This window comes from Bos indicus, chromosome 3, assembly GCF_029378745.1.
Source record: "Bos indicus isolate NIAB-ARS_2022 breed Sahiwal x Tharparkar chromosome 3, NIAB-ARS_B.indTharparkar_mat_pri_1.0, whole genome shotgun sequence".
Classification (NCBI taxonomy): Eukaryota; Metazoa; Chordata; class Mammalia; order Artiodactyla; family Bovidae; genus Bos; species Bos indicus.
This window is the reverse complement of record NC_091762.1, coordinates 20,999,006-21,014,215: the sequence shown is the minus strand read 5'-3', so window position 1 is coordinate 21,014,215 and position 15,210 is coordinate 20,999,006. Positions and strand designations below refer to the sequence as shown.

At 40.3% G+C, this 15,210-nt stretch overlaps 2 protein-coding genes across 2 annotated transcripts; both read right to left on the bottom strand.

Annotated features, from left to right (window-relative positions):
* Window positions 1-9,496: 9,496 nt before the first annotated feature.
* Window positions 9,497-10,003, bottom strand: LOC109555789 (histone H2B type 2-F). Its single transcript, XM_019956626.2, has one exon. It carries the CDS (start codon window positions 9,939-9,941, stop codon window positions 9,561-9,563), a length of 381 nt encoding a protein of 126 aa, XP_019812185.2. The 5' UTR covers window positions 9,942-10,003; the 3' UTR covers window positions 9,497-9,560.
* Window positions 10,004-10,423: 420 nt separating this feature from the next.
* Window positions 10,424-11,456, bottom strand: LOC109555778 (histone H3). Its single transcript, XM_019956621.2, has one exon. The coding sequence runs from the start codon at window positions 11,449-11,451 to the stop codon at window positions 11,041-11,043; it is 411 nt and encodes a 136-aa protein (XP_019812180.1). The 5' UTR covers window positions 11,452-11,456; the 3' UTR covers window positions 10,424-11,040.
* Window positions 11,457-15,210: the final 3,754 nt, after the last annotated feature.

The window sequence follows — 15,210 nt, the reverse complement described above, 5'->3', positions numbered from 1 at the left end:
TCTTTGCAACCCTGTGAATTGCAGCATGCCAGACTTCTCTACCCTTCACTGTCCCCCAGAATTTGTTCAAACTCTTTTCCATTGAATCAGTGATGCCATCCAACCATTGCATCCTCTGTCGCCCCCTTCTCTTCCTGCCCTCAATCTTTGCCAGCATCAGGGTCTTTTCCAGTGAGTCGGCTCCTCATATCAGGTGGCCAAAGTATCGGAGCCTCACCTTTAGCATCAGTCCTTCCAGGGAATATTCAGGGTTGATTTCCTTTAGGATTGACTGGTTTGATCACTGCTTAATGGATTTCTGCTTTTCGGAATATGAAATATTTAGTACTTTTATAAGTCAACTTTTATACATACACATTTTGTATGTACAGGTGTATTTAAACTTACACTTTTCTAACTTCTAGAATAATAATCTATATCCTCCTCCTGAGTATAACACAAATATTAGTTAGCTTGTTTTATTTCTCTTCATTCTCACCCCCCTACCATGTCAATATCATCTGGAATTTGAAGTCCAGATTTTCTTTTTAATTTTTAGGATCCAGACCAAAAGAATCTATATTTGAAGTCACTAATGGTTTTGAACTCTTGTTTTTTTAAAATAGTAGACAAAATGTGGAGGAGAGACCGTAAATGTAAAAAACTGTGTAATCAGAGTTACCTAAACAAAAATCTTAAAATCCAAACTTAAATCAGTAATCAAAACAGAGGGAGATTTCAATACAAACATGGTGGTAAAGTAAATTAACGCTTCTCGTTGTGACCCAGGATATCACAAACAACATCACCTGTACCTCTAACCTCACAATTGATCCCACATGCAACTCTTTTCAACCCTACACTGTAGCCCTCCGTGCTCTGTCCATGGGATTTTCCAGGCAAGAAGACTGGAGAGTGGGTTGCCCTTTCCTACTCCAGGGGATCTTCCCGATCCAGGGATTGAACCCGCATCTCCTGTATCTCCAGCATTGCAGGCACTGTTAGGGAAGTAGTCTTTTTCAGGCTTCAGAAACAAAGAAAGGAGAGCAGACCTCTGACTTGTCCCTGACTTGCCTGCCTGCACGTACACTGGCTGTTACCAGCCAGCTGGGCAGCATCAGAGATAAAATAGGGAGTGAGTCTTGGAATTCTCCTGAGCTCTGGAGATCCAATCTCCCAGGCCAGAGAGTATCAACACTCACAAGATAAAACATACAGCATTGTGAAAGATTAACGTGACACCAGAGCTGCAGTTTGCTCACAGACAGATGATGTTATCAGTTTGCAGCCTGGGATTATAAGTAGGAACCCCCAAACTGCAATTTTGAAGTCTCACCCGTGGAGTGGACACTGCCTAGGACCTTTTCCCAAATGGGGGTTTCAGATTGCTGCTGTTACACGGGACTTCCCAGTGCTGTTTGAGTCTGGATGTTGGTAAAAACCCAATTTGGTTATGTATCTGCTGTTTTGTTTCTCTTTCCTTTTAATGATTGTTTATTGAAAGTAAGTTAGATAATTCTCTATTAAATATTGAAATTGTGTATGACAATTAGTTTCTTTTGTTAACAAATCCTTTGAACCTGAGATGAAAGTTTAAACTTTGGGCAAAACACAGATTCTTTTACCACTGCACCACTTTGTATCTATCTTTATAGCACATTTCTTTTTAAAATTTTATTACAGGTAATTTGGTATATGTGTTATATTCCTTTGTTAGTTGAGCCTTTTCTGATTCATTTATTTCATCTCTCTCCTATCACTTGATTTCTAATTTCTCAATAAAGACATTCAATAATGAAATTAGATGGATGAATAAACAGCAAGTATTCTAAGCCTTAAAGAAATTTTTCAGAACTTAGACTTAGCAATACATTTTACTGGCACATGGCCCCCTTCTGGTATCTCATATCTTCCTCTTAGAATCTTTTCTTATTCTTGCAGGAATACAATTCCAGAAATTCTTTCAGGGAGGGCTTGAAAAGTCAATCCACACTTAGATGATAGTTTCGTTGGACACAGAAATTTAGTTTCAAAATTATTTTCCCTAGATTTTAAAAACTACCAATTCATTGTCTTCTTATAACTAAAGTTGTCCAAATGAGAAGTCTGACATAACTTGATTTCTATTTCTTTGCAAAGAATTTTCTGTTTCTGCAATTTTCTCCTTAACTCTTGTGTTTTGACATTTTATCACCATGTCTATAGATAAAGATACTTTTAATTCATCTCTGTATACTCTGCATTTAGTGGAAAACTTGCAGTCTGAAGATATAAATTCTGTGAAAGTCTCCTTTTCTTTACTCAGGACCACCATGTATGACACTTGGGTTGCGCATTGCTCTCTACTAACACACTGTACGATGGCATACTCAGAAGATTTTAAGGCTACATTATCCTACACTGTCACTTTGACATCTCTGTGCTACTGTGGGGCCCTGCTACATGGTTATCTGACAACTCAATCTAAAAGACTCAGTCATGCTTGTAATCCATGTACATACTACTATTTTCTCCTGTCAGAAAAAAATAGCCACAGCTGTTTTGCTTTGTTTTGTTTTACTCTTAGAATAGTTGGGACTTTACTGTTTCCCATTATAAATGATTTCCATGCACTAATCCAGAAAAATTTATCTATTATGCCCCTTCCAGCCTAAACAGATTCCACAATCATAAATACCATGAAGTTCCTTTAGCCAAATGAAAAGATTTCTTACTTTTTTTCTCTAGTCTAAGAATTTAAATTCAAATTCTGCCTTGGTTAACTTTACTGCTAATTCTAAAATTGTGTTCTCTAGGCATACTTGTTGTTTCTGAAGAAAATTCATTTAAGAATAATTTCTGTCGCCCAGTTCCTTGATATTAATGTAAAAAAATCATGAAAATAAAAATTCAAACATTTACAAAGACATCACAGGAAAAGGCATCTACAAGACAGCTTGCATAGGCAAAATCATTGTTACTCGATTTTCATGTTGCAGCAGGGAGAAAAGTGAAAAGCCTATTAAACAAGGATATGCTCCCTTGCTGGAAGTAGTCTTATGGTTGATATATATACAAGTTAATCAGTATGACTTTCTTCTGCTCATTATTCTCCATGTTATAATAGGGAGTGTAAGTGGACATGCTAAACTAGATGAAATCTAAATCTCCAGAAAGAAATTCGAGTGGTTTAAGACCCAACCCTAGAGTTGGAAATTTTGTTAAGAACACTGAACAACCTTTGCCCAGGGTTGTGATATGTCTGAACTCTGTTTCACATTCCCTCTTGGACTAGAGTTTTCCTTCCATGCATTTGAAAATGATAATCCCACTAACTGGAAACTAAGTCCTACACAAATCTCCAACATCATTTCGAACAATAACAAAAAATAAAGCTGATAGCTTTAGGTATTTTGTCTTCCCCTGAATGTTAAAAACACTGATTAAAAAAAGAATGATAAGGATTTTCCCCTACCTTCTGGCAATTTAAAATTATTGCCTTTGATCCTGTAAAACAACAGAGAGAAATTGTTCTTTATTTCATTTCACAAATCTGCATCCTCCATTTTTTTTGCCACAGGAATTCCTTCTTCTGGGTACCTTGTGCTACCTCAGTCCCAAGACCAGTTATCATCTTGGTCTGGGTCCTCTGAGGGAAAGTGGTAAAGAACTGCTGCTGCTAAGTCGCTTCAGTCGTGTCCGACTCTGCGACCCCATAGACGGCAGCCCACCAGGCTCCCCCATCCCTGGGATTCTCCAGGCAAGAACATTGGAGTGGGTTGCCATTTCCTTCTCCAATGCATGAAAGTGAAAAGTGAAAGGGAAGTCGCTTAGTCATGTCTGACTCTTAGCGACCCCATGGACTGCAGCCCACCAGGCTCCTCTGTCCACGGGATTTTCCAGGCAAGAGTACTGGAGTGGGGTGCCATTGCCTTTTCCAGTAAAGAACTGCTCAAGCTCAATTAGTTCTCCTATTTTGCTCTCTGTTTCTGGCTTTGACCATTCAAAGCAAAGTTCCTTGGATTGGTTGATAATGATACTCTCTAGATTCTTATGCTGCCGTTTAGTAAAACCACCTGAAATATTTATTGTATAATGAGCTCTCAGTCAAAGAAAAGAAATATTGAGGTTTGGGGACTATCATCTTCTTGTTTGCCACTCCTTGGACTGCAACCGCCCACTCTATTCCAGATATAGCTTGAGCAGATAGGGATAACAGTGGCAGTGGCCACAGGACTGGAACCGGCCACAAGACTGGAAAGGTCCATTTTCATTCCAATCCCAAAGAAAGGCAATGATAAAGGATGCTCAAACTACCCCAACAACCTAGGGTAATTTGACACTAATTACAAGCTAGCAAAGTAATGCTGAAAATTCTCCAAGCCAGGCTCCAACAGACCCAAGAACTTCCAGATGTTCAAGCTGGATTTAGAAAAGGCAGAGGAACCAGAGATTAAATTGCCAACATCCATTGGATCATTGAAAAAGCAAGAGAGTTCCAGAAAAACGTCTACTTCTGCTTTATTGACTATGCCAAAGCCTTTGACTGTGTGGATCACAACAAACTGGAAAATTCTTAAAGAGATGGGAATACCAGATCTCCTGACCTGCCTCCTGAGAAGTCTGTATGCAGGACAAGAAGCAGCAGTTAGAACAGGACATGGAACAACACACTGGTTCCAAATTGGGACAGGAATAGGTCAAGGCTGTATACTGTCACCCTGCTTATTTAATTTCTATGCAAAGTACATCATGTGAAATGCCAGGCTGGATGAAGCACAAGCTGGAAGCAAGATTGCCGGGAGAAATATCAATAACCTCAGATATGCAGAGGATACCAACCTTATGGCAGAAAGAGAAAAGGAACTGAAGAACATCTTGATGAAAGTGAAAAGGACAGTTGAAAAAGTTGGCTTAAAACTTAACATTCAGAAAACTAAGATCATGGCATCCAGTCCCATCATTTCATGGCAAATAGATGGAAAACAATGGAAACAGTGGGAGACTTTATTTTTCTGGGCTCCAAAATCACTGCAGATGGTGACTGCAGCCATGAAATTAAAAGACGCTTGCTCCTTAAAAGCCATGACCAACCTAGAGAGCATATTAAAAAACAGAGACATTACTTTGTCCACAAAGGTCTAGACAAAGCTATGGTTTTTCCAGTAGTCACGTATGGATGTGAGAGTTTGACTGTAAAGAAAGCTGAGCACCGAAGAACTGATGCTTTTGAACTCTGGTGTTGGAGAAGACTCTTGAGAGTCCCTTGGACTGCAAGGACATCCAACCAGTTCATCCTAAAGGAAATCAGTCCTGAATATTCATTGGAAGAACTGATGCTGAAGCTGAAACTCCAATACTTTGGCCACCTGATGTGAAGAACTGACTCATTGGAAAAGACCCTGATGCTGGGAAAGATTGAAGGCAGGAGAAGGGGAGAACAGAGGATGAGATGGTTAAATGGCATCACCAACTCAATGGACATGAGTTTGAGCAAGCTTCAGCAGTTGGTGATGGACAGGGAAGCCTGGTGTGCTGCAGTCCATGGGGTCGCAAAGAGTCAGACACAACTGCACGACTGAACTCAACTGATAGGGATAGAACAGTGACTAAAAGAAAATACCTACATTCATAGGACTTACTCTGAGAAGGTAGCAGGAGAGTCAGACAACATATTGGTCACAAAGCAGCCTAAATTATTGTACCAAATATTTTAAAAAACGATGGCTTATTTAAACAAGATACAGATTTATTCATCTCTCATGTGATAGTCCAGGGCTGGTAGCAACGTTTTGCCATTCTCATCACATGGCTTCCATTTCTGGGCCCAGAGTGGTTGACGTAGTTCCTGCCATCATAACTGCAACCCAGCCAGAGGAGAGGGTAAAAGGGCAGCACATATTTATTCATTTTTAGGGCACAAACTAGAAATAATAGTATCACTTTTATTCATATCTCATTGGCTCAGAACGTTGTCTTATGGACAAACCCAGATGTGAAAAAGCTGGTAAAGTAGCCTTTAATTAAAAGCTATGCACCCATAAAGCAGGGAGTGAAAGTAAGCAGGGAAGAATAGCTTTTATGGGTAATGGTGTCTGATTCAATAATAAATGAGTAAATATATTAATATTCAGATGGTACATGGAAGGAAATTTAGCACGTTTTTTCATCTCTGGAATGCAACTTCCACCTCCTTCCTTGTTTGAAACACTGGAAAAGCAGTACATCAAGCCAAGCTAAAAAAGCTTTATTCTAACCTCATCACTTTGGTCATAAAGACACATTCATCAGCTGAAGGGAAGGTATCAAGTGCAGTACTTTATCTCCTTTTTTAGGATTTTTAAATTTCTAACAGTCATGTTAACTGGGTCAGTAATTATCAAGAGCAATTAAAAAGCATCCAGGTTAAAGGAGCAAGGAAAAAAAAGAAAAAGTAGAGAAAAAAAATCTCATGGGAGCACCTGAATCTACCATCCTTGCATGATTTTCTAGCGTTCTACAGTCTGGGCAATTAGTCAACAAACTTTGAGGAGCTATTTTCTATCAGGCACTGGGATAGCACTTGTGAAAGAAGACAAGTAGTATTTAAAAATGATAGATCCTACCCTCTAGCAGAAAACAAACACATGAAAATGTAAAAGCAATGAAAAAAATTTAAGGACAATAGTACACAGTTCACAAAGCTACACAGTTAATTGTAAATCTACTGTGCAAGGAATAAAGCCTTAAGAGTCAAAAGGAAGAAAACCTCCCCGTGAAATAAAATAGGATGGGGAGGCTTCACAGAGTGAGATCTAAATAAGAGTTTAAAGAACTGGTATAATGATAGGTTTGCATGGTCTAGAGAATGACAGAGTACTTACTACAACTTAGAAGAGTGATACCACAAAAGCAAAAATAAAGAGAAATTTAAGATGCATTCAGTGAAGAAGAACTAAAAAGCCTCTTGATGAAAGTGAAAGAGGAGAGTGAAAAAGTTGGCTTAAAGCTCAACATTCAGAAAACCAAGATCATGGCATCCGGTCCCATCACTTCATGGCAAATAGATGGGGAAACAGTGGAAACAGTGGCTGACTTTATTTTTCTGGGCTCCAAAATCACTGTAGATGATGATTACAGACATGAAATTAAAAGACGCTTACTCCTTGGAAGGAAAGTTATGACCAACCTACACAGCATATTAAAAGCAGACACATTTCCTTGTCAACAAAGGTCCATCTAGTCAAGGCTATGGTTTTTCCAGTGGTCATGTATGGATGTGAGAGTTGGACTATAAAGAAAGCTGAGTGCCAAAGGATTGATGCTTTTGAACTGTGGTGTTGGAGAAGACTCTTGAGAGTCCCTTGGACTGCAAGGAGATCCAACCAGTCCATTCTGAAGGAGATCAGCCCTGGGATTTCTTTGGAAGGAATGATGCTAAAGTTGAAACTCCAGTACTTTGGCCACCTCATGCGAAGAGTTGACTCATTGGAAAAGACTCTGATGCTGGGAGGGATTGGGGGCATGAGAAAAAGGGAACGACAGAGGATGAGATGGCTGGATGGCATCATGGACTCGATGGACATGAGTTTGAGTGAACTCCAGGAGATGGTGATGGACAGGGAGGCCTGGCGTGCTGCAATTCATGGGGTCGCAAAGAGTCAGACACGACTGAGCAACTGAACTGAACTGAAAGGATAGTGAGTAGAATATTTTACCTAAGCTAGAGGACTGGGGGAAACAAGTAATTGAAGAAGGTACCTTTTGGCAAGATGATAGGAGGCCTTTAGTTTCAGGATAAGGAACTGAGGTTTAATCTTTTAGTCATTGGATAAATAATGATGGCTTTTGATTAGGTGAGCCAACTGCCAAGGCTTTAACAACTTCAAAAGACCATAAGAAACATGGTCCCTAGTCCTCAGGGAGAAGAGAGCCCCTGAACTTTAAGATTCTAGTTGAGGAGAAGAGATATACTATCTGATGGCTTGTTTGGGTAGAAGACACACCACCCTGGCCTTTAAACACAGAGTGATTTTTCCTACCATAAAATGTATCTTATAATGATTTTTTTTCTTTCAACTGAAAATTTTAGATTCTCAGTTGAGTCATCTTTCTCTGGCCTCTTTGTCTGATAGTCTCTGGGGAAAGATGACTCACTGAGAATCTTTATTTCCACTTGAAAGAGAGAAATCACATACAGCCCACTTTATTCAACTTTTAATTAGATGTAAATTTGAACTCCTACATTATAAATTAATAAAATTCATTTTAAGCACAGTCATGTAAATTCTCCCAAGTTTGATTAATATCAAAACTTGACTGTCAAGTGAATTGGAAACTAAGATTTTGTCCTTTTGCCTCAAGGGTATATTTTATTTGGTAAAACAAATAATCAGGATTAGTCTTGAGTTTCGCAAATTGAGAGAGCCTTAGAAATTCGTCCCACGTTAACTGTGTCATCCCACGTTAACTGTGCCCTTTTATACATCATGCCCCCAAAATCTATTTTAAAAAAAAAGACACCTGAGAATACTAAAATCCACCTCCCCAGTCCCCACCCCCAACCTATCAGGGAACTTCAGGACAGGCACCTGGATGTATGTTTAGCAGGCTGGTAAGTGGTTGTTGTAACCAGGGAAGTTTGTTACAAAACTAAGACAAGGTCCTTGCCCTGGAGATTATTTTCCTGTGGAGGAGTGTAGACAATCACAGTATACTCCTCAGTTTTCACCAAAAGCAGAGGACAGGGGAAAATGTTTGATCTAAATGAGAACTAAATCCTAAAAGGTGGGGGGGGGGGGGGGGGAGGTGGGAATCCCTGAAGGAAAGGAAGTCTTTGGGCACTGGGTCTCTCAACCTTATCACAAGGATCAACGTTATGCACCAAAGAGATAACTCTTAGTTGTGGGGGCTGTAAGCTGTCCTATACATTGTAGGATGTACCCACTAAATACCAGTAGCACCCCCTCCCGAGTGATGACAATCAAAAATGTCTCCAGATATTGCCAAATGCCCCATGGTTGGGAGCCTGGGGGAGGGAGGGAGTGCGAAAATTTATCTAGTTGAAGGTCACTGGGATAAAAAGAAGTTACGGGAGGATTGCTAAGTTGGGATTTGCTGACAGGCCAACATGCTAAAGCACCTATGTTGGCAAAAGCTTGGGACTACATACCCAGAGGTGTACGTTTAAAAAAAGACTAAAATATTAGTAAACAGCGGGGACTGGGGAACTCAAGGCTATCTGTACGTTGACAGTAAATCCCAGCTCGTTTACTAGATAAAAGAACAAATCAATGTATTAGGTTAGCTCCCCCTCCCCTCTGTACCTAAACTCCACTGAGGACTCAGACTAGGCAGGTAGGGACCATCTTGAACACCACTTATTAATAAAACATTTACCATTAGGTGGCACCACTGGATCATGGGACGTTTCGAATTTTAACTGCTAGGGCAACTTTTACCATTCTCCTGATATAGCCCTACATGTATATGCGATCCTAATTACGGATCCACCCAACGCAACTAATTTAAGTGTTTACAGCCGCTTTCTCTGGTAACGTAAGTGGCTCTGAAAAGAGCCTTTGTGTATAACGTAGATGTTCGATTTCGTCCCTTGCGCGCCCTTACTTTGAACTGGTGTACTTGGTGACCGCCTTGGTGCCCTCGGACACGGCGTGTTTAGCCAGCTCGCCGGGAAGCAGCAGGCGTACCGCTGTCTGGATCTCTCGGGAAGTAATGGTCGAGCGCTTGTTGTAATGCGCCAGGCGCGATGCTTCGCCGGCAATGCGCTCGAAAATATCATTGACGAAAGAATTCATGATGCCCATGGCCTTGGACGAGATGCCGGTGTCCGGGTGTACCTGTTTCAGCACCTTATACACGTAAACGGAATAGCTCTCCTTGCGGCTGCGCTTGCGCTTCTTGCCATCCTTCTTCTGCACTTTCGTGACAGCCTTTTTAGAACCTTTTTTTGGAGCAGGAGCGGATTTTGCTGGATCCGGCATCTTTGCGAGAAGACACACCACACGCCTGTACTAAACGACCCGACTACCTCAAAACCGCCCGCTTACACGCTATTTATAGAGCCTGTATGCAAATGGAGGCTAACAGAGTACTGCATTTTTATTGGTTAATATACAACAGTGTCGTCATAGAGAGGCAGAGTCCATGTAAATGAGGTCCTGCTCGCGCTTTCTTAGTGGTTCTTACAATAAATGTCTTGTTAACCAATCAAAATGTTCTGTTTCACACTAAATTAAGTAAATGTAGTTTCACCTGTTTGGGGTCTTTCGTTAAATGATTTTCCCTTTTTCTCGTTGATTGACTTGTATATAGTAGAGATCTGAAGCGCGTGCTAAAGACAAGCTAACTTTCTCTTATTTTTGCATCGTTTTACTCCTCTGTACTATTTTGTGGAAGTTTGGTTCTGGTTTTCGCAACAATACCTTAGCCGCCTACCCCCTCCCCCGCCTTTTTTTTTTTTTTACAGTTTGCGCCTTCTGTCTCATGCAGTTAGGAAGATGGGATCCTACATATCTCAGGACTCTTGTCCCCATTCTTAACAGTTGAAGTACCGAGGAACTATTTGGGGATCGAGGATTTTATCTAACATCTGGCCTAATTCTAGTAACTGTAGAATCAAGCTGAAGCCGATTACCATTCCTACAGTTATCACATAATGACGACCTTCTTCAGTATTCAGATTTGTGCTAACGTTTTGTACTAGCAGCTTGGAAAGCGCTAGAAACGACTGGCAGAGAATTTAGCTTCTTGCAAAGTTTTCTCAGAAATGGCTAGGTTCTCAAAAAAAAAAAAAAAGGAAATGGCGAGGTTGGAGCTCTGTATTAAGAAATCAAACCAGCTCGTAAGCTCAGTTAACAAAAACGACCCAGACCTTGCTTCTGGGGCTCCCTCTAGCGTCTGTCAGCTTTAACTCCATAACCTCACCACTCAACGCGTGTTAAACTCCCCTACCCGCTTTACCCTTAACACTCGTGCATTAAGAGTTCACCGACTAAAGTGAAAGCTGGTACAGCTGCTTTTTAAGAAAACGTGGGTGGCTCTAAAAAGAGCCTTTAGATCGTCTACTTTAAAATGTACGCCTTAAGCCCGCTCCCCGCGGATGCGACGAGCCAGCTGGATGTCTTTGGGCATGATGGTCACGCGCTTGGCGTGGATGGCGCACAGGTTCGTGTCTTCAAACAGCCCCACCAGGTAGGCCTCGCTCGCCTCCTGCAGCGCCATCACGGCCGAGCTCTGGAAGCGCAGATCGGTCTTAAAGTCCTGCGCGATCTCGCGCACCAGCCGCTGGAACGGCAGCTTGCGGATCAGCAGCTCGGTCGACTTCTGGTAGCGCCGAATCTCCCGCAGGGCCACGGTGCCCGGCCTATAACGATGCGGCTTCTTGACGCCGCCCGTGGCCGGCGCGCTCTTGCGAGCCGCCTTGGTGGCCAGCTGCTTCCGCGGGGCCTTGCCACCGGTCGACTTGCGGGCGGTCTGCTTCGTACGCGCCATAGTATCTCACAGGTTTTATTCTCCGACCCCCTAGGCAGTCTCATTTATAGACTTAGCCTAGTCTTGATTGGGCCAGAAAAGCTAGCAATTTCCGAAATTGTAATCTCATTGGCTAGAATTCAATCCTATTTGGGCAGAAGATTGTAATGCTAGTCTCTTTACTTACAACCTCCCTTTTCCAGTCCTTTTCTATAATCTTATTAAAGATTTTTTTTAAAAAGACCTTTTCTTTATATTGCTGTTAACTTTCGTAAGAACAATTTATGAAGTGTTTTTGCACGCTTGGGATTTATATTTTAGCAGGTTCTTTCAAAATACAAGCACGCCCTAGGTTTCAGCATGCATTTCCACTTACTAGTTATTGTAACTCCTCTCCCATAACTAACAAATTTATTTAGCTCCTGACACTGAGCTAAGCGAGAGTTACATTACTACTGAGGTTCAACAAAACAATATGTAGTTGAAGGAACCAGAAATTAAACTTAACCTTTACCTGGTTCGGAACTATACCAAAATTGTGTGCTGATGGTTACCAACTCAGAGCCATCTGCCTCCCTCCACCCACTGAGTGCGGGTTTTCTCCTCAATCCATCAATGCGTAATTACGTCCTATGGACAAAACGCTTTAATTAAGGGAAGATAAGACCGGAAATATTAATTTCTTCCTTACAATAGTGAATAGTTTTAAATAGTCAAGTTGCTTATCAGTCATTTAACGTTAAAGGGTCAAAGCACATAATTCGTTGATTACTGATTTGCTATCATATTTTCAATAAAGTGTTTCCTAATGCTTACAGTTTCAAATCTTTTCTATTCTCTATACAGAAATTGAAGATCTTTTGCCTTTTATTTCCTGTGCTTTGAAGAATTTCTCAGAAAATTGCATGTAATAAAACAAAAGTTATGTAAGGTTACCAATGCTTAAAGTTGTAATAAACACTTTTAATGATATGCTTATTTGATTGGAACAACATCGCATATAAAAACTCAAACCTGAGAATAAAATCAGGCCCAAGAGGCTCAAAACTTAGCTCCAAGGTATGATGATCACTTTCCTGAAGTTTAAAGTGATTTTGAGAGTTTTTCCTGAACATTAAACACAAGGTAGAGACACTCTGTGATGTATGGTTGCCTTAGAAGTCACCTTTAATAACAGAATTCTGATTCATATTAGACATCTCCTTAGGCAGCAGCAATCTCCTGCTATAGAGAGAAGATGTAAAATGTCAGTGAGAAAGTGTTGCTGATATGAACAACTGTTACCATCTTCTGTGGTTATTTTGTAATAATGTTTTGTATATACAGAGCACCGCTCAGTATTTTAAAAATTTTCTATGCATATTATTTAATTCCAACTGTGAAATAGATGTTATTTAAAAACTCATTTTACAGATAAAGAAACTGAGTCTCAGAGATGTTATGGCTCATCCTGGATAAGTAACAAGGCCTACATAATATTCTAAAGCACAAGAATGAAATTACAATGTATTTCCAGTTTCTTCAGGCTTGGGGTATATTTTAAAGCACTAAAGAATTTCCCCAACGTACAATCGAATTACTCAACTCAGGTGTTCCCATCAGAAGAAGAAACTACCCCACGGCAGGTGTTTGGGTTACAGCCCAAAGCTGTCCACCCAAGTGTCACATTTCTTTGAAAAAAAATTTTTTTTAATTTGTTTTGATGTATCCACTCTTGGCCAAGCTGTATGGGATGTGTTCATTTAAACAAGAAAAAGATTCTCAAGCTGTCTGTTTATATAGAATCCAACAGTAATGGGACTTGTATTACCTTTATCAACCAAAAATTGGCACTTGCCACAGGTGCTTGCCGTCTTCCTCTACGAGGATTAAGTCATGGGCTGCTGCAGCTGCTGACCTCCAACACACCTTGAAGGAGTTCAGGGTGGAAAGCAGAAATTAGGCACCCTGGGCTCTGGAAAACTGGCAGGATGGGGCTTTAGATAGTTAGATATTCTCAGGAGCTGATTTCATGAGCCCGATTCTTATAAGAAAATACAGATATAAGATATCTAGAAAAACACTAAAATCCTTCATGGTGATATTTGTTTCTCGTGACCAGCAGAAGTTTCATAACGCCAGCAGAAACTTTCTATAAAAAATATGTGCTTGATTGCATGTGCTCCCTTTTTGCCAAAATCAAGTATATATTGTCTTTTCCCTGTACCTCTTTGGAAGTTTCTCAGAGCTATCGGAGGTGCTGTCTCCCAGGCTGCGGTCCTTATATTGCCCCAAATAAAACTTAACTCACACCTCTCATGTTGTGCATTTTTTTTTTTTTTTTAGTTGGTATCTTTATAACAGAGAATGAGAAAATTCTGAAAGGGTTCCTCTGGCTTAATAAAGAAGCTGAATAAGAATTTCTACATCTCAGGAAACAGTGATGCCAACTTAAATGTTAACTCTGAGACAACAAATCAAATAAGATAATCAGAATCGTATATTACTTAGGGTCATAAGTAACATTTCTCTGAATATAACAATCTAATATATGGTCACCTTAGAAGTCATCTTTAATATGATATATGATTGTCTAGAAGTCACCTTTAATAAGAGAATTCTGATTCATATTAGTTCAATTTCACCTAGTCTCACCTAGTATTGACATTGAACAATAGAGTAATAATCCTGTCAGTGTTCTCAATATACCACTTTATCAAAAGCAAGTTTATAACAGAAGAATCTGTGCTTTGCTACAGCTGTGAGGAAGAGCCAATCTTTTTCTCTTTTAATATTTCTGAACTTTCTTTCATTAGAAATAACAAGAATCTGCAGTTTTAAGACTGAGCACTAAAATTTCATTATTTAGTACTGAACAGGGGAAGAAAACAGGCATGAGAAGCTTAAATTTTGCCATAGGAAATAAGCAGGCAAAAATATAATGTTTTGTATGTGCATGTGTTTGTTTTTAATACAAAAGTAATGAACTAAATTATAAGTTCTAGGAAGACAGTTTGTGTCTTTTTTTGCTTCAAGTACCCCCAAGGTTTCAAGTATCACAATTTTGAGGCTAAATCTTCAGCCTGTGGGTTTCAGGCCACATGCCTGCTTCTTTTCACTTTGAATGGCTTGCAGCCCTGGACAAAATTGAGAGAAGGCAAAGGATTTTGAGTTTCCTTTTTTATCCCATTCTGAGCTAAACTCATTCCCCCAACACTCTACTTATTGGATAAACACTTCCCCTTTCCTGCCTGACCCTAACACTACTGCCTGTAAGGTACAGTGAGGGAATGTGTCTGGGAGGAAAAATTTTCCTTGACCCACTTAGGGTCCCTGGCTGAGTCTGAAAAGTAAACAAAGACAGATTAACAGGGGAAAAAGCACACACGTGTTTAAGTTTTACATGATGCAGGAACATTCATAAGGAAATGAAGATCTGAAGAAACAAGCCTGAGCATTTTTATGCTAGATTTAATGAAGAGCAGGTGTTGTGTAGAAATATGAGAGGTTAATGAGTATGAGGTAAGTGTACTAAACTGGGGGAACAGCAAGGCCTGCTTGTTAGGATTCTTCTGTGTGTCCCTCTGTCTTCAGAGATAAGGGTGCTCTTTTTCTCTGGGAATAGGGAGAGCACCTCTCACAGAAGAGTTTTGTGACCTCTTTCAGGTGAGAAAGTCTGGGGAAGGTCATAGTGACCCTCTTGTCATTTTCTCAAAATTTCTTCAGCTTACTCAATAGGCTGAGGTGCTGTATTTTGGAGTAGCATGTCTTGAACCCCATCAGTGGCAATATATGCCACCC